The 21,798-nt window shown below is 39.5% G+C and overlaps 1 protein-coding gene across 1 annotated transcript; it reads left to right on the top strand.

Annotated features, from left to right (window-relative positions):
• Positions 1 to 508: 508 nt before the first annotated feature.
• Positions 509 to 19,809, top strand: LOC121942223 (procollagen galactosyltransferase 1-like). The gene is made up of 12 exons (XM_042485366.2): positions 509 to 1,114; positions 8,038 to 8,148; positions 8,255 to 8,372; positions 10,272 to 10,406; positions 12,218 to 12,422; positions 12,520 to 12,639; positions 13,568 to 13,644; positions 13,732 to 13,838; positions 14,257 to 14,389; positions 15,700 to 15,827; positions 17,174 to 17,380; positions 17,677 to 19,809. The coding sequence occupies exons 1-12, from the start codon at positions 897 to 899 to the stop codon at positions 17,945 to 17,947; spliced, it is 1,830 nt and encodes a 609-aa protein (XP_042341300.1). The 5' UTR covers positions 509 to 896; the 3' UTR covers positions 17,948 to 19,809.
• Positions 19,810 to 21,798: the final 1,989 nt, after the last annotated feature.

A 21,798-nucleotide genomic window follows, 5' to 3' on the forward strand; every position in this document is an offset into this window, starting at 1 on the left:
GTATGAAAATATTTGTTAGAAGCAGACCCATTGTGACACATGAAAGCGTACAGTATTGGATAATTTCGGTTTGTGTTTATATATATCTTTTGGAGTTTATATTGTTATTTTTGGCTCAGGTCAAATAAATAAAGTTGGCTATACGAAAGTGAAATCAAGTGTGAAAAGCTTTGCTACATGTGATACAATGTGCATATCCTGCCATCTAACCTTGCTGACACTGCAAAGCAGTGGCCCCCAACCTGGGGACTACCTGAGGGGTCCAAAGAAAAATCTGAGGGGGGTTTAATTATTTGTTTTAAATTGAAATGTGTTGTTTTTTCTGTGAAATCCAGCATATTCTATCACAGGTCTCTAAGATCTTGCATATAATATAATCTGAGAATTTAAGGGGCCCACACGCCAAATAGACTGGGGGCCACTGCACAGAACCAGTATCACCACTTTTTGAGTCACTGGGTGATCCTCCTGTATATTGAACACATGGCCACGCCCATGTAGTTTTCTAGCTGTTTCTTACAGCTGGATCTGCTCTTAAAGGGGAGGACAGCTTATTACAGGGAGAAGCCTCGCAGCCTGCTTATCCTTGTAGGATTTTGAAAAAGGATATTCATACAAAAAATACAATTAATCCTAAACTCAAACATGACAGGAACTCCCTGATATAATTTATTTCCATATGACTTTACACGAGGGACAAACATGCGGGCCTGCGACTGTATTTTGAGAACACAGAGCTCCCCTTAAACCAGTCCAGACCTGCCCTTTAATTCAGCCCGTGCTCCTCCGCCATATATCCGCTGTCGGCGTAACACAACAGCGGGACCCTCAGCCTCCACATCCTCCGTGCCTGCTACTCCCGTCGCCGCGTCACCAGCCAGTCTCTCTCCCCTGCCATGCCCCGGGTCACCTCACTGCTGCCTGCCCTGCTGTTCGTTCTCCTGCCGGGCCCGAGCCGGGGGTACTTCCCCGAGGAGCGCTGGAGCCCCGAGTCTTCGCTGCTCGCTCCCCGGGTCGTCGTCGCGCTGGTCTGCCGCAACTCGGCGCACTCTCTGCCGCTGTTCCTCGGAGCCATCGAGCGCCTCAACTACCCGAAGGACCGCATTGCGCTGTGGTGAGTGTCATCGCTGTACCCTAAAAAATAAGACTCGGAGTGTCACACTATAACACGGGAAAACTTTTAAAAGTATGTTAAGAATATTGAACTGGTATTAAAGTGTGGCAAAGTGTGATTTAACGTCAGTGTGAGGTCAATAAAGAGACACGTCAAGCCTATATGGAGCTCATGTGGACATATTATAGGGAAAAACTCTGCGTGCGTCTGCGCGTGCGCTTGTGAGTTTTTGCCAGGTGGGGCCGCTGTGATTATGTTATCAAGATGTAGGAAACGCACGAGCGCTTTATCTTCACGTTTCACAAATAAAGTTGGCAGTGAAATGAGTGAAGTTTAGACAAGCGTGGTTATAGTTTACACACACACACACACACACACCGGTGTTTTGAAGGGATTTGACCCCAGCAGCGGGACACGGAGGGCGGGTTGCAGCAGCGGACTCGGGCTCGTGAAAAGTTCCATTCAGTCACAGACCGTCTCCCTCATCGCCCCTCCGTTTTTCCCCTTCACCCCACCCTCCTATTTCTTTCCCCTCCTTCTTCCCCTCTTCCTATTTCCACATCTTCGTCTTAAACCAGCAATGCTCTTTCGATTCCCCACCATAAAAAGGGAAATGGAAACTTTTTCTCTTTTTTCCATTTTTAATATCACTGGGGCTATAATAACAAGAATCTATTTTTGTATCATACTCCATAATTTTTAAAGATAAAATATAGGCCTCTAACGAACGGCTGAGAGGGCCGTCCATGGTAATGGTAAAACAGAGAGAAATAAATTAAAAAAATTATAAATCATTTACTGTTATGCTTGTAATGTGTTAGTATACCAACATTTATCAATTTGGGACCATGAAATTAGTAGTATTACCAGTACTGTGTTGCTGTGTTATTTCCTTGCATATTACAGTACTTTTAAAATGTCTCAGAAATGGTGAAAAAAATCATATTGATATAATTTCTTTCACCAAATATATAATGGAATAACATCAAAAATAAGGTATTAACAACAACAAATATTCATCCATTTAAAATAAAAAATCACAAGCATCAGTACTTTTCCCATAAAAGGCCAGCTCAACCCTTTCTTAAAACTTGGCTTTAGACATTTAAAAAATCATACTTACAAACTCTTTTCACTGTATATGCAGTGGACAACATTAAATCTATTATTTAACAATAATCATTGATCAGAAGTTTATTTTTACATTACCAAACACTTTACCTTCATTAGCTTCATTACCTTTACCATAGAAGGCCAAATCAACCATTAGAGCATATTTTAAGAAAATTATTTGACCCTAATGGGAGTTTATTTTTTTGTTTAAAGTTACAGAAATCTGTTCACTAAGACCCATTTAACTTGTTGAGTAAACATGAAAATCCCACCACACAGAGAGCTCATATCTGGTGTAATTTTTTTTTGTTGTCACTAACTTACTGTAGAAGGCAAACTGAAAAGGCAGACTATTAGAGACAAAGCAACATCCAGTTGATTCTTTTAGCATAAAAAACCTAAACAAAGTGGTAGAGACAGCTCAGTCAGATTGAGCTGAATTCAACACATTTTTCATGAAGATAAAGTGACTCAGAATGTACTCTACCAAACGGTTGAGCAGGATGCTAAAGGGTTAAAAAGAAGTGTATAAATTGCACCTGAGCTTTCAAAATCTATACAATCCAAGTTCAACAAACTGTGTCTGTGAAGCCGTCTATTAAAAGCTTCTGCAGGATTTACCTTCCTCAACCTCCGCCTGTTGTTCAGTCACCAGCCTTCCACATTAGTCTTGTCTCTGCTGCTCACTTCCTCTTGTCATGTTGATCCTGTGCCAGTAGATCTGTTTTTGAAGATTAGTTTAATCTTTTCATCAGCATTCAGACCTGACAGGTTAGATTATATTTCCTGCAAACTCACTGACCTTATGAAGGCAAATGAGAGCAACAGCTTTTAGGCAGAGTTATTGTGAATATGTGTTTGGAAATTCATTTGATTCATCGACTCCTTTAATTTGTATATATCCTTTATTAAACCAGGTAAAAGTCTCATTTACGTATAAAAAAACACTTTTTTTGTTTTTCAAGATCAACCTGGCCAAGAGGGCAGTATGCAACGATTAATACAAGCAGACAAATACAATTTATAAAGAAGCAAGCATAAAATCCAGTCAAAATAAAACACAAAAACCCGTTGAATACATAAACATGTGCAACTGTCTATAACAATTTCAGTGATTATCTGGATAGCGATCACATTCACTAAGACAGCTATTTTTCTTGATCATTTAAGATTGACTTAAATAGTTATCAGCTCAGACAATTTCAGGTCCTTCTGTAAGTTATCTCAAGAAGAGGGGGCAGCGCATCTTAAGCTTTTTTGCAAAGCTCTATTCAAACCCTGGGGATTGTCATTTGTAGATTATTGTGAGAGGGCGGGATATATTAGTTTGGGTTTTACATGTATGTACACAAATAAGAAGGAATCAGCCCAAGCAGAGATTTATATACAAAAAGCAACCAATGCAAGAGTCTCTGGACGGACAAAGAAGGCCATTTAGCAGTAGCGTAAAGTGTACGGTGGTGTGCACGACTTCCATAGCCAGTAATACAATGCAAAGCACAAAGTCGGACAGTATGCAACTTCTTTAGGCACTGGTCAGGTGCAGTCTTAAAGAGTAGGTCACTATAGTCCGTTGCCAAACTCCAGTGTTTCTTTGCTTGGAGTGAGAAACAGGATTTATTTCTCAAAAAGAGACTTAATTTTGAGCCTCCAGAGATAACATTCTTGATTCTGAAATTAAGTGATATTAAATTCTGAATGTAATGTTGATTGCACAATGCAATGGCTATAAAACAATGAAAAAACTGCATTCAAATTTGTTTGCTATTAGCCTAGCTTTCACTTTGCAATTTTGCCTGCCTCAGGGTAGCGTCTCTGGGGAAATATGAAGGATTGATTTACAGCACAAAGGTAGTGCGTCAACCAATGCACAACAAAAGCAGGAAGAGAAATGTGCTGTTTGTTTTCCAGGGTACAGCACTAGCTATCAGCAACAAAAGGAGTAATTTTGCAGTGAACCAGTGATTTTGCAGCTGTCTTTACTGTCCACAGTAGTAATGTAAATGGCAGAGTGGGACAAGTAAAGTAACTGCAGAAATTCTCCACAGCAAAAGATACCAGTTTTGTAGAATAACATCACTGGATACACATTCAGGCTGCCATAATATTACTTACATTGATATATAAGTCGATCTGTTTGTGTGGTCACTGTAACAGTATAAAATGAACGTCGCATTATATGAGCAGTTATTATAATATATTCCATGAATATAGTCGTATAGTCATATAGCTAGACCTACCTGCAATTCGAACCCACATTTTAGCTTAGTTATTCATGAAGCAGTTAAATGTAGAGGATCTGCAACAAGCGGGGTCCATAACAACGGTCAAAATAAAGTGACGCTAGGTTACAGAAACTATTGGTGTCTTTTATTTTAAAACAAATAAAATATAAATATCCTAAATAATTACAAAATGATTTACCTTTTCAGTGGGCGTGTTTTTCTTCTCTCTTCAATCTTGATGATGTTGTTTCGTGTCGATTGCTCGACTGTGGACAGTTTCCGATTTCTGAGGAAAACGGAAAGTGATACCGCAAGTGTTTGCGACAGTGGCGTCACCAGTAATATCACTTGGAGACGTTAGTTGGGGGTAGAATTGAAAAATTGAAAACTTATCGCTTTCCACTTTAAGTTTCAGCTTGTTCTCAGAGTGTGGTTTGATCAGTAATAATACCTAGATACTTATAAGCTGTATCCGTTTCAATTTCAACCCCTTGAGCAGTTGAAATCTTAGGAATCGTTTCACCCAAAAGGGTGCCGGGCCTCGTCTGACTGCTGAGCGCAACTTTTTTCAGTGGGAGCAAAGGGATTCAAGTGTCCGTGTGTCTGTTTAAACAAACCAGCCTGGATGTTGAGCTTTTTTCCTTGTACTGCTGCCAGCAAATTCAGCCTCTGTGCCTGAGTCTAACTATGCCCATGTGGCAGCCGGAGCTCAGTTTTCTGCGTGGTTGCTTTGATCTATAACATATCCCTTCTCTCAGTAAAAGAACAAATATAAAAGGTTTTTGAAATGCAGCGTGAGAGACATAAAGTGATCTGCTTGCATGCCACCTGTCGATACCTGCAGTTATCAGCCAGACAGGTTAAGATGGAGTACTTGGCAAGCAGCAGCACAGGCACACATGTGCAGACAGCCTGAATGTGTGTGTGTGTGTGTGTGTGTGTGTGTGTGTGTGTGTGTGTGTGTGTGTGTGTGTGTGTGTGTGTGTGTGTGCGTGTGTGTGTGTGTGTGTGTGTGTGTTCTGCAGGGACATGCAGGGTGGATATTATCAATCCATAAATCTTCCATTTTTATCTCTCTGTCTCTTTCTCAGCTCTCTCTTATCCTTTTGGCATGGGTCTGTCACTTGCGTACAAGCAAAACCAAAATATCCTCTGCGTAAACTGATTTTATTCACTACTTCTGCTCATTCAAAACTTCACAGCAGCCAGAGAGGGAAAGCTAGAGAGACAGGAGGAAGAGGAAGATGGATTGGTGGGTCAGTCACATGTAGGTGCGGGGACGACACTACTGTGTTAAAACGCCACGAACAGATGGGAAACTACCTGCGGCACGCCGACTGTCACTCACTACATGACAGGGCTCGGAGTGAATCCATTTTTCTCATATTTACACATTCTTTCCCCCTCTCTTGCTTTGACTGTCTGTGCCCCTCCCTCACACACACACTGAGATTTGTTTTGATAACACAGACAGCAGACGAATGCCGCTGCTCCCCTCCTCTGCCCCTATTGTCTGATCTTCCCCCTTTGTCCGCGCATGACGGTAGTGATGTGCAGCTCTGTTTTTACGACGTCAAGACCCTCAGAAGAAGAAAGCAGAGACACGTTATAAATAAATATTAAATCAATGCAATATCTTATGTAACTTGTTTGAGATCTCTCTTTAATGTTTTTTTGCCAGATTTCTTAAAGCTGCAGTTATTTGTGTTTTCATATAAATGGTTTCCAAACTGATAAAAGTCCAGTGCGTTGGATTTAGGAGGAAATATCCTTCACACTAGACCTTTAAAATGACAATGTTAAAAAGGCAACTCTTTCAGGTGATAATTTGTCAATATTCTGTTCACAAATAACCCCCAAAATGTGTTTACTACAGGTTAAGACTGTGTTACAGTTGAGTGCTCGACTTTTCTGAGCGTATTTGAGCGCTGTAGCTCTGATAAATAAACAGTGAATCATTATACATCATTCTGGTCACCATGTTCACATTGCACATATTTTTTGGATGTTTTTAAAGCACTGATAATGATAGTTTCCAAATTAAGTTTTAATTTGTTCAAGTCACTGTTTTGAAATTGGGTTTTTTGATTACTAATTAACCCTTTTTTAATTTATGTTTGAGTTAGCATTTATCAGCTCATTGTGAGGTCTACACAAAAATCAGAGGGAAGTAAAATATTCCCATTAGTCCATGAGTCCAAGGTGGCATCTACAACTGCGTTTTTTTTTTTTTTGGTCTGACTAATTGCCCAAAACTAAAACTGAAGTTGCATGTTGAAACTTTTGTTGCTTTATTCCACTAATGAGGTCAATCTACTGATGAATGAAGGGTTGAGTCATTATTCTGAATTATTTGACTGTGTCAGTATGACCTACTGCTAACCATTCAGTAGTTAATGTTATTTAAATATAAACTGTTTCTTAATTGCGTTTCCAAAGAATGTACCATGACCGGATACATATCTCTGGATCAGTCCTAATCCTAAATACTGATCTTAATTCCAATCAAGCGATAAGAGCCACTGCCCAGTACCGAGTACCAATCTGATACCAGTGTTTTCCCCCCTCTAATTCATCGTCTGCATCCCTCAGCGAATGCAGTGTTTGGGATCTTTCCTCTATGTGAAGGTAACATGAGCATATAACTACACATCACTTTTTACTTTAAGTGGATGTATTATTTATTTAGAGGCATTCGCTCACTGCAGTAAATGAACAGAGAAAACAATGGAGCTACTGTGGTGAGAATGCCGTTTGAGTGACAGAATAATAACTGCTGGCCTATATATATGAATAAGCACAGGGATTGCTGTGGTGCTCAAATGTCGGTTTATGGCCCAATTCAACTGAATAAAGGTGGAATCGCTGAATTTAAAATGACAGTGGCTGTAAAGCGTTTTTTTATGAGGAGCAGGCACGGCTTCATAATGTCAGTATCAGGACCAATACCCTTCCAGGATATCAGGTCATTGCATCCCTAATGCCCCAAATACTGAGGCACATTTTTGATATGCGATAAATAAAATTGACTTGACTTTACTGTAATAATGTATGAAATTCAACACAGTGTCAGTGACACAAGATTTTATCCATAGATCCCCTAAGCCATAGTACCACTGGGTCATTAAAAAGAATATCTTTTAGAGCTGCAGTGACTTATTAACTGTCAACTATTAAATTAATCATTTGCTAATTTCATAATAACTCATTTTGAGTATTTTTTTTTTTACAAAAAAGTCCAAATGCTATACATGTACTTGTAATGTCTTTATACTTGTACTTATTGCTCTTGATGGCAAAATGTAGATTGACCTAACACACTCGGATAACCTTATTACTACATAAAGCCTATCTCTGCACGGGACCACATATTTAATACCTTTACACTAACCTGCCATGCTTGAATAAGACAAATAAGAAAAAAATAATTTGTCGCAAAAAATTGGTCTCAAATTTAGTTACAAATACTATTAAAAGGTTTTAAAAAGCATTAAATATAAGTGTCTGAAGCCTGTCAACACCCTGCATTGGTGGCGATCAAGGTGCTCCAAAGTCGTGATCTCTCTGTCCTTCTCTTTCCCTCAGGGTGGCGACAGATCACAACATAGACAACACCACAGCCATCCTGAGAGACTGGCTCGTCAAGGTGCAGAATTACTATCACTATGTGGAGTGGAGACCTGACGATGAACCCAGGTACTGTGTGTGTGTATGAAGAAGTGAGTACGAGTGTGTGTGTGTGTGTGTGTGTGTGAGAGAGAGACTTATGTTACTTAATGATTACTGTCTGTGCATGTCTCAGTGCCTTTGAAGACGAGGTTGGGCCTAAGCACTGGAATAATCTCCGTTATGAACATGTAATGAAGCTCCGTCAGGCAGCGCTGGAGACCGCCCGTGAGATCTGGGCCGACTACCTGCTGGTATGTTTTAACCCCCGCAGCAGCTTCATAAGCCTCCTCTTATTATGCACTCTCAGTGATGCCTCTGACTCTGGGTCAGAAGTGTGTGGAGTTATGTGGAAGTAAGTACGCTGAGTCACTCGATTCTTTAAATACCAGTGCATCCATTGTGTGCACTTGATTATTCCTTTTTAGAGAAACAAGGTCAAAATTAAAAATGTGGATGAGGAAGCAAAGCTCAGTTCTTTACAAAAAAAAGGAACATAGATGAAAATGAATTAGAGCTAGAGACATTTTGATGACTACTCATGATTGCAGATTTAATTTAATGTGTTAAAATATATTTAGTCTTAAAATCTAATCTCCCAGGGATCATCTCTGTGACATGCAAGCGTTCTTTGTGTTTTAAATTTGCTGTTTTGTTTCGGCAGATTAAAGCAATGCAACATAAAGCATAATGAGGTGTTCTGATACAAAAAGAGGGGGCGATGAATGCTGCAATGTGAAGGAGAGAGGTGGAGTTCAGATATTTGTTTGTAGTCAGTTAATTCCTGTTTACATAACATTTCACTAGTAAGAGTTGAGTTAATGTAAAATGAATCCTAAGTATTGTTGCTGTGGTTACATGCATTTCAAGCTTACATGCACTGATTTTGAGTTGTTAAAATGTTTTTCTCAAAAGCCAGTAAAAGTGTTTTTTGTTTTGTTGCACAAACATTTCCAAGGTCAACAATGAACTCTGATGCACAGTAAAAATGTCTATTTTCCATAGCCATGAGGTAAAATGTAGGAGAGTCGGTAAGAAATATATAGTAGTATAAACTGTAGTCTGACTTTTGTGGTTGATGCTGATATTGACATTTTAATATCTATTTTTCTATGCATATTTTATTGAGCTGTTTTGTTCATACACAGAGTCAAATGTTGCTCCCTTTGACATTCATAAGGACACACAGTCAGTGCCTCTCAATCAACAACAAAAAAATTGCAATGTATTGCAAAATCTAATAATATATGGCTTCTTTCTTTGTTTCTTTTTTTCATTTTTAAGGATTTCTTTTTGACAATGCTTCTTAACTACCTCATACATATTGTTTGCTCGTCTCCTGTGCAAGTTTGTGTTATTTATTAGCTGATATGTTGTCCAGTAGGGGTGTAACGATACATTGACCATGATTAATTCATTGATTCGATACATTGATGCATTGATGCCATTTTTAAGATACACCTTTGTCTAAACTTTCAAACAGTGCTGGAGGCTTAGCATCAAGCAGACAATGGCAAGCAGTCCAGAAAAAGACAATGAGGGTATTTACTGATTTTGGCTTGAATTTATCGCAGGCCACTTAATTGAATTGAATCTAAATTGTATCGAGGCAGACTTTCTTTTATAAGCATCGATCATTTTGTTATCTGAAGAATCAATGAAATATTATAATATGATGAAACTTGTGATTCACACCCTCGTAGGCCAGTAATGATGTTTCTGTATCGGGGATCAGCTGATACATCGGCATGGGTGATTATCACAAATTTATTGTTTCAAATGTCAGTTGGCTTAACATTGGCAGTATCTGGATAAATATTATGGCTGAATAAAAATGCAGATTGACTGGGAGCAGTCTTCATGTACTGGAGCTGCTCTTGATGAGACACTGAGGCAAACATACTCAGGGTTAAATATTGAATTTTGGCATTGAACAGCCGTTGTTCTGAACACACCTGAGTAGAGAACATCCATCTGCAAATACAAGTGCAGCCTGTTGGTGAGGCTCGTTTAAAATTCTGGGCTGTGAGTGAACAATGTTGCTATGGCTCAATCAATCATTTAGTGACAGCGGGTGACATTTTGTCTGTGCTTGCATGTGCATGTGCATGTTTGAATCTTGTCAATATTGTGCCCTTCTCGTCCGCCTGCAGGTGGCTGACTGTGACAACCTGCTCACCAACCCAGACACGTTGTGGAAACTGATTAGTGAGAACAAAACAATTGTAGCGCCGATGCTGGAGTCCAGAGCTGCGTACTCTAACTTCTGGTGCGGCATGACTTCACAGGTACTGCACATGTTTTGTTTTAATGCCGTTGGTAACATACCTGTAAAACAGCTGTAGGCACATCTCACAGTCCCTTCATGTCATTTGTGTGTGTCTAAAAAAGATTTTGAAATACTATGGTAACAGTAGAAACAACGTTTCCACCATCATCCAGTTTTACTCTAAAACATAAACTGAACCAACAAACTATAAAGATTATTCGTCATTGTAGCTTCTTTATAATGTCTCTGTAAAAACCTCTTATTTTACATCTTTGGACAAATAAAGCAATCCAGACAAAGTCTGCTATAAACTCTGTGGGTTACTGATGGTGAATAAAATACCACTTTTCATGCAGTGCCGCTGAATAATAGAGTCCATCTCCTTCCAGCTTCATAATGTATAAATATGATCCAGAGGGAATTTTACACTTGATTATTTTCTGTTTTGCATGAAGAAATCAAATTTGTACAAAAAAGCTGTTTTAGAAACACTGTAAATGAGTCAATTTGAAGGACCAGTAGAGAAGTTTTCTTATTTTTATTGTATTCAAGTGATTCCCCTCAGAGTGCTAGACAGGAGCACAATGCTCTGCTAAATATGCTTTGTAAATTAAAGTAAATGATTCGTCTCACAGGTGAACTGAAAATTCCCTGCTCTGATACAACAGCTCTGACTAGCTACCAGATGTAACTACCAGATAATACTGCTGTTTGTGCGGCTGATAAGACTTGCTCAAAAGTGACTTTTAATTGATGTATGCCTGATAAAGTTATTTTAATTTAAATTATTCAACTGTAGGAAAAAACAATCTAATTTGCAGACGTCATTGCAGTCATGCAAACTTGATTGTGACTAATCAGACTCGCACATCTGATGTATCAGGCATTGCGTACTGTATGTGGGTGTCTTGGAAGCAGTTCTGTCCGTGATATATTTCTGTCGAGACAGGATGCCTTTAAGTAACCATCTTTGCTTCTATTCAAATCAGAGTAGACATATGGACATTGTCTATCCTCCAGCACAGAATAAACTCCAACCAAGACTCCGCCTGTCTGATTCCTGCAGAGAACATTTTCTTCAGTGACAGTTAATGGGCCTGTAGCCAAAAGGCAGAAAGCAATGTCTGTCAGTGTCTCTTCCTGTAAGTCAGTATCATTCAGTTTTAATCACTTATTAATTAATTATTTTTTTCACAATTAAAACTATTACTTCTTTCAGTATTTTAGTGAAGTATAAAGTTTTTAGACGTGTCTTATTCCTATAAGGTCTTTCAAACCAACACATGGACATAGAGTTGTAGACTTGGGGCAACCAATTTTCTCAATCAAGTCTCTGTCAAATATCTCAGATCAGATCAGATCACAGTTTGAGTTTTCCACAGCTTTTTATTCGGCCTCTGCACCAGCGACAGCTGTGGCCAGAGGCATTTTGTTTTCGTGTCGTCTGTCAGTCCCATCCTTGTGAAGGAGGTACCTCAGGAACGCCAGGAGGGAATTTCTTCAAATTTAGTAAATTTGGACTGAAAGATGAACTGAGTAGATTTTGGTGGTCAAAGGTCACGGTCACAATGATCTCACAAAACATGAAACTGCGAAGATGTGTGTGAGCATCCATGTTTTGCCAAAAATCCCTTTAAAACCTTTATTAAATTCCTTCAAAGTCTTAACTACATATATTAAATGAGTCAGGACAGACATGGATGTATGCTGCAACGTGACGAGCTGGTGGAGACATACAACCCCGAGACAGGAACTCTAGTTTCATTGGAAAGAAGCTGGATGCAAGAAAATCATGTGAAACCATACTGTGTTTGTGTGCACTCACTTCAGGGTTACTATAAGCGTACACCAGCCTACATGCCTATCCGTAAGCGGGAACGTCGTGGCTGTTTCGCTGTACCGATGGTCCACTCCACCTACCTAGTGGACCTACAGAAAGAAGCCTCCCGTCAGCTGGCTTTCTATCCACCACACCCGGAGTACAGCTGGGCCCTGGATGATGTCATCGTCTTTGCCTACTCAGCTCGCTCTGCAGGTCAGACAAATGCAACAGAGCGCTGTTACCAAGACTCTTCCTAAGCATGTCTTGCATATGTTTGTAAGCATGTTTTTCCTCTCTTTTATCTTCGCAGATGTGCAGATGTATGTGTGCAACAAAGAAACTTATGGGTATTTCCCAGTTCCAATGCGTTCCCATGGTACCCTGCAGGATGAGGCGGACAGCTTCTTGCATACTCAGCTTGAGGTCATGGGTGAGTTCAGAAATCAAAGAGAGCAGAGTGATTTCTTTGAGTTGTACATTTAAAGTAAAATAGTTTGAGTTTGCTTTTTACTTACACAGACACTAGGCTGCGATTACACCTGAGTATGTCTTTGCACAATGGAGGTTTGTTGGGTTTTTTTAATCTTTAACTGGCAGTGTAATGTTCTGCTGATCTGCTGGTTTTGCATTTATTTGATTTCCCAACTTGTGTTTAGCTGAACTGAACGTTTTTTGCTGCACCCATTATGAAAAAGCAAAGGAGGTTTTCCAGAAGTAGCCTCAAGTTATTTTGACTTAAAGAGTGGAGCTCCTACCTTAGCAATGTAATATTCTGTATACCACTGCCCAAAAAAATTACATACTTAATTAGACAATGTTTACTTTTGCAAGAAGACAAAATGGCTTTGCTAAAATGTGTCTGCAGCCAATTGCTACAAGTGTGTAAAGCTAATCAGATGAGACATACAGTACAACGGGAGAGGAAACAGAGAGAGCACTAAAAAGTGCCATTAAAGAGATACAGCGATTATGTATGACTGATGACTGTAATTCAGGGCCTCCCAGATGATTTCATATCAAGGACTCCAAAAATAGATCAATGTTATCACAGTTAGGCGAGGGTCCTACTGGAGCTGTCAGTAACCCCCACATTGTATTCTACTGTATAAATTGCAGTCTTTGTGCAGCGTTACTGTTACTGTATGTGCTGTAGATGAGGAAACAGACATAACGAATACCAATAATGATTTAAAAAAACAGTATACATTAACTCATATTTCTGTATTTTAGTTCTAATGGTTGTTTTGAAAGTCTCCCGAGGACTCCGAGAAGCATCCCTGAGCCACATTTTAGGAACCTCTGTTCCATCACATCACATATTCTCTTTGTAACCTCCCCCCCTGTTTTTCCTTTGAAAGTGAGAAATCCTCCATTGGAGCCCTCCAGCTTCCTGTCTCTTCCTCCCAAGCAGCCTAACAAGATGGGCTTTGATGAGGTACGCACACTCAATCGCATACACACCGAAAAACACACAGAATAAACCCAAGCATGTGTGTGAGTGTTTGCATTTGTGTGCACCCAGGTGTTTATGATAAATCTTGTGCGGAGATCTGACCGTCGTGAGCGAATGCTAAGAACTCTGTACGAGCAGGAGCTCAGCTGTAAGGTCGTTGCCGCCGTGGATGGCAAGTACGTTTCTCATCTTTTTCTTCCTCCCCCACTGCCTGTGTCTTCCTGATTTGTGCCTCGGCAACATGCGGTGTAGATTGATGTAGGGAGGCTGAGCCGAGACAAACAACCCGGTGAAAAGTAGCGGGTGCATGCTGATAATTAAATATTCCCCAAACCACATTGTTTTAGCTCATCTGTGTGTAAATTAGACCTCTTATCTTTGTGTAGGCTTTCCAGTCAGTAGGTAGCATCATGTTTTACCTTCTATTATCCTAATTTAAAGTGGTGAGACTGAGTAGAAAACCAGTTTTTAACACATGCAAGCCTTATTGTATATTCAAACCCTCGCTTCCTCTTTTCACAGACACAGATACATCCATTTAATTTATTGTTTTTATCTCTAATCACTTTGTTTATCTCTTCTCTTTTCCCGCAGAGCTCTGAACAAGACTGATATAGAGTCTATGAGGATTAAGATGCTGCCGGGTTACAAAGACCCTTATCATGGTCGGCCTCTCACCAAGGGTGAACTGGGTTGTTTCCTCTCTCATTACAACATCTGGAAGGAGGTGAGACGCTTGGCCAGGCCTCAGGCCTCTGGGTCTACCTGTGCACAGTAGATAACATTTATGACTGAAAAGCACAGTAACTCAGTTTGTGTGAGGAGAGGCAGCTGGTGAGATTAATGAGCTTGTCTTATTTATGTTTCAATAAATGTACTGTTTTTTGGGGAATAAGGTTTTTCAGCAACTTGCTGTTTTTTAAAGATGCATTTTGTAATTACCACTCACCCGGTCCAACTGAACGCGGGGCAGAATTTCACCCTCTTGCCTCATTTCATAACAGTAATGCCAAGTAGTTACAATAAGGTGAACTGGTCGACATTGTTTCAGTGGGTCTACTACTGTGTCCATACAACTGCAATTTCATTTCTGCAATGTCACCAGTAATAAAGGCAACTCATAACTGACATCAGAGCAAGAATACGGCCAGTCAAAATAAGGCTGTTATCTTTTGATTTTCACATGTGGCATTTGTGTAGACTTTACTCTATAGATCACTTCGCTCAGTTTTAGCAATGCCACAGTAACAAGGACACAGTCACAGCCCGCCATTTGAAAAGATTATGGCGAGCTGTAAGCCTACAGTTTGTTGTCATTAGTTACACTAAAGATATGTTTTAGTAAAAAGCCAACGTTAGATGTTACTTACCAGTCTAAAAGAAACGTTGCGAGTTCAGCAACAAACCGCATCTTTTTTACTCTCCAAGAGCTGTTTCCAGTGTTGGATAGCCATACCAATATTTACTCTAGTTTTGCTTCTTTTCTTTGCCACTGAACGTGGGGCTTCTGACATCACTGAGTTTTACACACTAATTAATTTACTGAGACTGTAACTTCTACGCTGTATTTCTTAATACATCCACGGTATCCATTGACAACAGGCTGGCTCAACTTCTTCATCCTCTCCTGCGGCAAACTAGAGGCTACAGTGACTCACTATCGCCTCTCAGGCCAGGATGTATCATAACAGAACGGACGGTCCCTTTTTGTTTACCAGTGGATATGTCTGCAGTACAATACAGAGGCATCTTGGACATAACGTTAAAGGTGTTAATTCTTCACCCTCTGTTCATAGGGTTATGTCAATTTTTGAATGTTTTAAACTAAAAATGATGTCCAGATCTTACATAATGCACCTTTAAGGTAATAGTATGTGTTAGAATTTTGAAAAAAGGACCCCAGGATGCCAATAAAGGATTTGATAAATGTTTCCATCACAATAATGCACGACAATGCCAGCTCACTTTCATCTCAGGAGCAAAGTCATTCACTAAAATTCATGCAAGTTTTGTGTGCATGTGCATATTTGTGTGTAGATAGTCGATCGTGGTCTGCAGAACTCCCTGGTCATTGAGGACGACCTCCGCTTCGAGGTGTTCTTCAAGCGGCGTCTCCAGGCGCTGGTGCAGGAGGTGTCAACACATAAGCTGGACTGGGATCTCATGTGAGTGATGCTTCGACAAGCAGAAGGAAAACACGATGTAGTAAACAGAGAGGATTATCAGTGAAATCCGTCCATCTGTCACACATGATATCTCACACACCACTGATCACATGCTGAAAACTCTTGTGGGAATTATGCATCTTAGCATCACACGACTGAGCTGCTCCAGCTTGTTCACATTCACAGAGACTTACAGCTGCCATAACAGAGCTAACTTGGAGTTATTTCCAAAACTAAAAGTTCTGTTCATTTTCTGCATAGACTATGACCTGGTGTGTCTGGGCATGTAGGTCTCCAATTTGATTGATTTGTACAAAATGAGCAACTTTGGTGGGCAGTTTATTTATTTATTTATTTTCATAAAATGTCAAAGACATATTAAAGTTACGGAGTGTTTCAATAAGAAACATCCAAACACTGGGCTTCGAAATTGCTGCATGCATCACTAATAACAAGCTGGGGTTAAAGATTATATTATACGCATCATGATACCTGCAGCAGTTTAAATGAATTCTGTTTTGGACTTCAAAGTAAAACTACACCAACAAAATAATTAGTTATCCCCGTGTTATGTTTAATTTGTGTAGAAAACGTAATCTCGTATGGCTCCACGGGAAAGGAAGAATCCAAAAACAGAGAAAATTCCTGATGAGTTGAAGTCATCGGAGTCCACATTTGCGTCTTTACATAAATCATTCAGTATAATGCAAGTCTCAGTTATCCAGTTGTATGATCGGTATTTCAGAAACAGAGAGCCTTTTCTAATGGGGAACTGAAGTGAAAGGAAGACTTTCCTATGCTTTCTTTAAAGCCAAACCCCATTAACAAAAACTGTAATTTTACCTCGCTGAACATGGGAGCTGCTGGTTTACCACTGTCTCAGACAGTTAGTCTGTGTTATTAGAATGACTTTTCTGAATCTGACCTTACCCTCTTTACGTCATAAACCTACCCACTAAAATACCAAAGGCAATATGAATAAGTTTCACTCTCTGTACGAGGCATACGACTTTTTGATATAGTTTTGCTATTGTTCAGTGCAGCTGCTTATAACTGCAATTCATTAAGAATTTTCTCAATTGTTGGATTTTCCATTCACTGTGGAGGCTTGTGGGTAAAACAATGTTCTCTCAATGAATTAGAAGCATGACAGGGTGAGTTATTGACTTACAAGTGATCATTTGTAGTATTCTTCCAAGCACATTTTAGATAAATTCAGCAACTATGGAGCAGTGCTTTGCTCATCCACTGACTGCATCAGTTCTTTGTAAATACACTGATTTTAATTTGTTTTTGCTTGTGCTTGTGATATTTATTTCTCCTCTTGTCCTGAATACTAACTACAGTTACATTGGGAGGAAGCGGATGCAGGTCGACCACCAAGAGAAGTCTGTACCCAACATCCACAACCTGGTGGAAGCAGACTACTCATACTGGACACTAGGCTACCTGTTGTCTTTAAAAGGAGCCAAGAAGCTCCTCGGGGCTGAACCTCTGACCAAGTTGCTCCCTGTCGATGAATTCCTTCCCGTCATGTACGACAAACACCCAGTGTGAGTATCCGCCTTCTTTCTGTTCCTCTCATTTGTTTCTTCTTTTTAATTCTCTTGTTAATCTATTTGATTTGATTTGATTTGATTTATTTAGCACATATTAAAAACTACAACATAATACATTCTAAGAAAAGGAGACACGCAGGGGAACCCCAGAAAACTCTCAAAGGGTTTGACAAGTGGGATTCCCCAACCGCAATCAGTATTTACAATCTCTTAATCTAAAGCAATTATAAAATTGTTTAAAAAATAATAATAAATAAAAAAATATCCTGCCTGCTCCTCTCACTCATCAGTTTAGAGTACATGGAGCACTTTGAGACTCGGGACTTGCGTGCGTTTTCTGCCGAGCCGCTTCTGGTGTATCCGACCCATTACACGGGAGACGAGGGCTACATCAGTGACACAGAAACATCGGTGGTCTGGGACAACGAGACCGTCAAAACCGACTGGGACCGAGCCAAGTCGAGAAAAACTCAGGAGCAGGGGGAGCTGAGCTTCGAGGCCCAGAACTCTGACGTACTGCAGTCTGAACTTGAGAACTGGAGCGCACGGGACGAGCTGTGACGAAGAGGAGGGGACGTGAGGAGGAGAGACAGAGACGACTCTGGCGAACAGAGATAAGGTTTAGGGGAATAGAATAAAGCTGTGATAGTAAAGGGAAATTCATAAGATGGAGAGAATAAAACAGATTGCAGGAAAAGAGGGAGGAAAGGCAGAGTCAGATGGACGCAGGGTTGGTGAGGAATTCTTTCTCCAGTGTTTCATCTTTCTCCAAAGAGATGAGGTGTAGATGTAGAGTTAACTCTTGAAGAGTCAGCTAGCAGCTTTTATTTATTGCATCCAACGCACATCCCTTGACCACAGCCTGAGAAAGAAGTAGTTCATGTAGGGCTGGGCTACAGATCGATATTACATCGAAATGTTTTTTTTTTTCTTATATCATTATATCGTAAATGTCATCTTTTCTTGGTTTTAAAGGCTGCTTTAAAGCGAAATTATGTTGAAATTATGCTTTTACCCACTTAGATCATAAATAAAGATGGAAAATGCGTCTCCACTTATTCCCACTGCACAAAATGAAGCCAAAATATTCAGATACGGGTGCTGCCATCTTGCAATGATGGTGTTATTTGGAGCCAGAGATTTGTCAGTTGCGATCTCCACAGTATTAAGTTCTCCCATACACCTGTCCAACCTGTTGCAAGCAGCGCCATTGGTCATAAGCTCACCAATTGGCACACACAGCTGTCAATCATGACGTTAACCCCGCTTTTCTATTGCATAATTTGACTAATTAAAGCCAAACTTATCAGGAAAAGGAAAACTAGAACGCACAGTACATCAACATGATAAGAACCAACTGGAATGACAGAAACCGTCTTCCACCAGGGGGCGGAGTCTATGACCTGTACTGCAGCCAGCCACCAGGGGGCAATTTAGGTGTTTTGGCTTCACTTTTGGCAGCTGTCATGTTGTCCATCTTTATTATTTAGTCTATGATACCAACAGCCAACCCTACATTATCATGGCAATATCGATATTGAGGTATTTGGTCAAAAATATTGTGATATTTGATTTTCTCTAGATCGCCCAGCCCTAGCTCTAAGTCTTAAGTAATATGTAGCCCAGACTTTTCTCATATGTAAAGTCCCCCAGAGAATTTAAACTTAAAAAAGGAATTTGAAGTAAATGCAGTATTTAGCTCAACCCCTAAATTTCTACATGACCTCTATTCACAGCACATCCCCCAAACCTAATCAAATGTGAAAGCTGCAGTACTCTATGCTTCGGCTTTAAAATAGGAGCTTAGAAAACACAAGACGATTATGTTACATCTCTTTTCATATTTAAAATGAAAAAAAAAAGATTATTTTGAAAAAAAAGTGTCGTGGCAGAAAACAAAATCACCAAAATGTTGCCTTTTCTACACAGTGTTATTCTTTCAGTGGTTCCCCAAACTCTTTGGCTTTTAGTCCCTTAAAATAAGGCAATGTCTACTTGAAACCCCTAATCACCAGTTGTATACATCTACTGGCTGGCATGAGTTCTACCAAAGAGCTGGGAACCACTGCGCCTTCTTCTTTTAGTGACTCTTAACCCCTTGTTGTTTAGTTCGGTCAGTGTGTTATTTAAGTAAGTTTTATAAGGTTGTTACTTAATAACCTTACATACTGTGTCACTCATGAATGTATCAGTGTTTTATTTTACATTTTGACAGCAGCTGCGATTTGTTCATTACAGTTTTAACTGTATCTTGCAGTTTTTGTTGCATTTTGTTTGTTGAAGATCAAAAAAACAATGAATAAAAGAGAAAAGAGAATGAATATCAATTTAAAAAAAAACAACTTTTCATGTTTTGTCTCATCTGTGGTTGCAAAGTGTGTCGTTTTTTTAAACCAAAGAATGAATAAAACCTTTTATAATGATTGGTTGTGCTGTTCTTTACTGAATTTAGCTTGTATTATAAGGGGATACACCCGAGCATCAGTCCCTCAAAACTCAATTAAAGTACACAGTAGCACTGACATCTGACATCGTACAAATTGTGGGTTTGTTTCTAGCCAGAGCTACAGTGGCTGAAACATACTCTCTGCAATGCCTTTTTTTTGGCACACTGCAGTTACATTTCAGCCCAGACATGAACGTCCCACAACCCAGTTGAGATGTTTCTTTTAATTAGTGCCTGCTGGTGTTCGCTTTCTCTGCCTGTACGTAATGGTCAGTTTGGGCTGTGGCAGGCCGTCATTACTCCTCCTCTCTCACTGTGTTTATTTACTGTTAACCTGTGAAGTGTGAACCTGCTGTTCTGAATCATACAGTTTCATATTATTTGCATCCAACACAAACATTTTGTGAGGTGAATAAGGTGGATTATTTGTACAACATTCATTTTTTTTTTTATATAATCAAACAAAAAATCTGCTACGTCTGTCTGCATGGCCCAAATGTTATCATAATAAGATATTTATCCTTTGTAACAGATGTGCTGCTCGGCTGGAAGCAGTGTGCACAGTGTCGAATATATGGCATTCCTGGAATTTAAGCCTGTGTTGTGTAGAAAGATCTTAGAGCATATTTCTACTGTTTCCACCCTTAGTTGAAATGATAATTTTACAGACATTTCAAGGAGCACTTTCATAATATAATTAAGCCATGCCTTGAACTGTTTCTTCCTCTAATTCTGCCCAATTCACTGACAAAATCTTGTGATTTGGACGCAAGTAATATGAAAATTGTACATCTCAGTACGGCAGGGTCATGCTTCACAGGTTAAGAGTAAATGAGGGCTCTCTGACTCTTTCTGGTTGCAAGTTCCTTGCAACGTCGGCGCAGTTGGTTTGACATTATTGTGTTGCAATGCACAACTGTCAGAAAAACAGGCCGACGTCGATCAGAGGAATTGATAAGCTTAATTCGATCTATTTGACAATTTGGAATCAGTTCCAGCGCTTTCCATCCCTACTTAAAATGACTTTATTTACAACATGTCTGATGTGTATGCTTCTTCTCTATATAGAATGGACTGTGTGTATAATTATTTTGAAAATATAGAGTTTTTTTTATTGTCCCTCAGAACCAAACAAAAGAGATCTAAAGCTGTACTTGCAGCTCTGTGAAGCTGTACTTCAGTGCAGCTATGCTTTAAGCTAAATGCTAACATGCCAATGTTTGGCTAGTTATATTTTCCACGCTTACCTTCTTCTTATGCTTGATTTGATCCGATTTGATTTTTATTTGGAATTTAACAGCATAAAAACTCACACAACTATAATGACGTAAAAACAAATCCAAGAGGATATCATTTAAAAGCATTACTAAAACACTTATTTCCAAAGTGGTACTTGGTAGAAACAGCAAAAAATACATAAAAACATCAATTCTGTGCAAACAAACAGATTATGTCATCAACCTACTCATTACCTTGCATAGCCATGCCCATGGTTCAAATGACCTTGCTCAAAGGTGAACTATCAACCCACAACTCCTTAACCTTTGTTTTAAAAATGGCCTTTGTTTGATATGAATGGGCAGGTTGTTACAAAGGGAGATCCCTCTATAAAATGTACTTCTTGCTATTTCACTGTTAACACGAGGAAATCTGCATGACACAATGCTTGCTCTGGTGTTGTAATTATGTTGACTTCCACCCACGGAAATTTGATAGTTCATACAGTATATTCTGGGGCCCTTTTATGAATTATATCAAACATTTGGCTTAGTTTCATCTGTTTAACTCAATCTTCAACAGGTAATAATCACACATGCTTCATTTCATTGCATTTCCTAATTAGCGCTACACACAAATTAAGTCAAGTCAATTTTATTTGTAAAGCCCATTATCACAAAACACAGTTTGCCTCAGAGGGCTTTATAGCATCCCTCTGTCCTTAGACCCTCACATCGTCTAAGGAAAA

The sequence above is a fragment of the Plectropomus leopardus genome, chromosome 3 (assembly GCF_026936395.1).
Source record: "Plectropomus leopardus strain MGB_pleo_1.0 chromosome 3, ASM2693639v1, whole genome shotgun sequence".
NCBI classification, from domain to species: Eukaryota; Metazoa; Chordata; class Actinopteri; order Perciformes; family Serranidae; genus Plectropomus; species Plectropomus leopardus.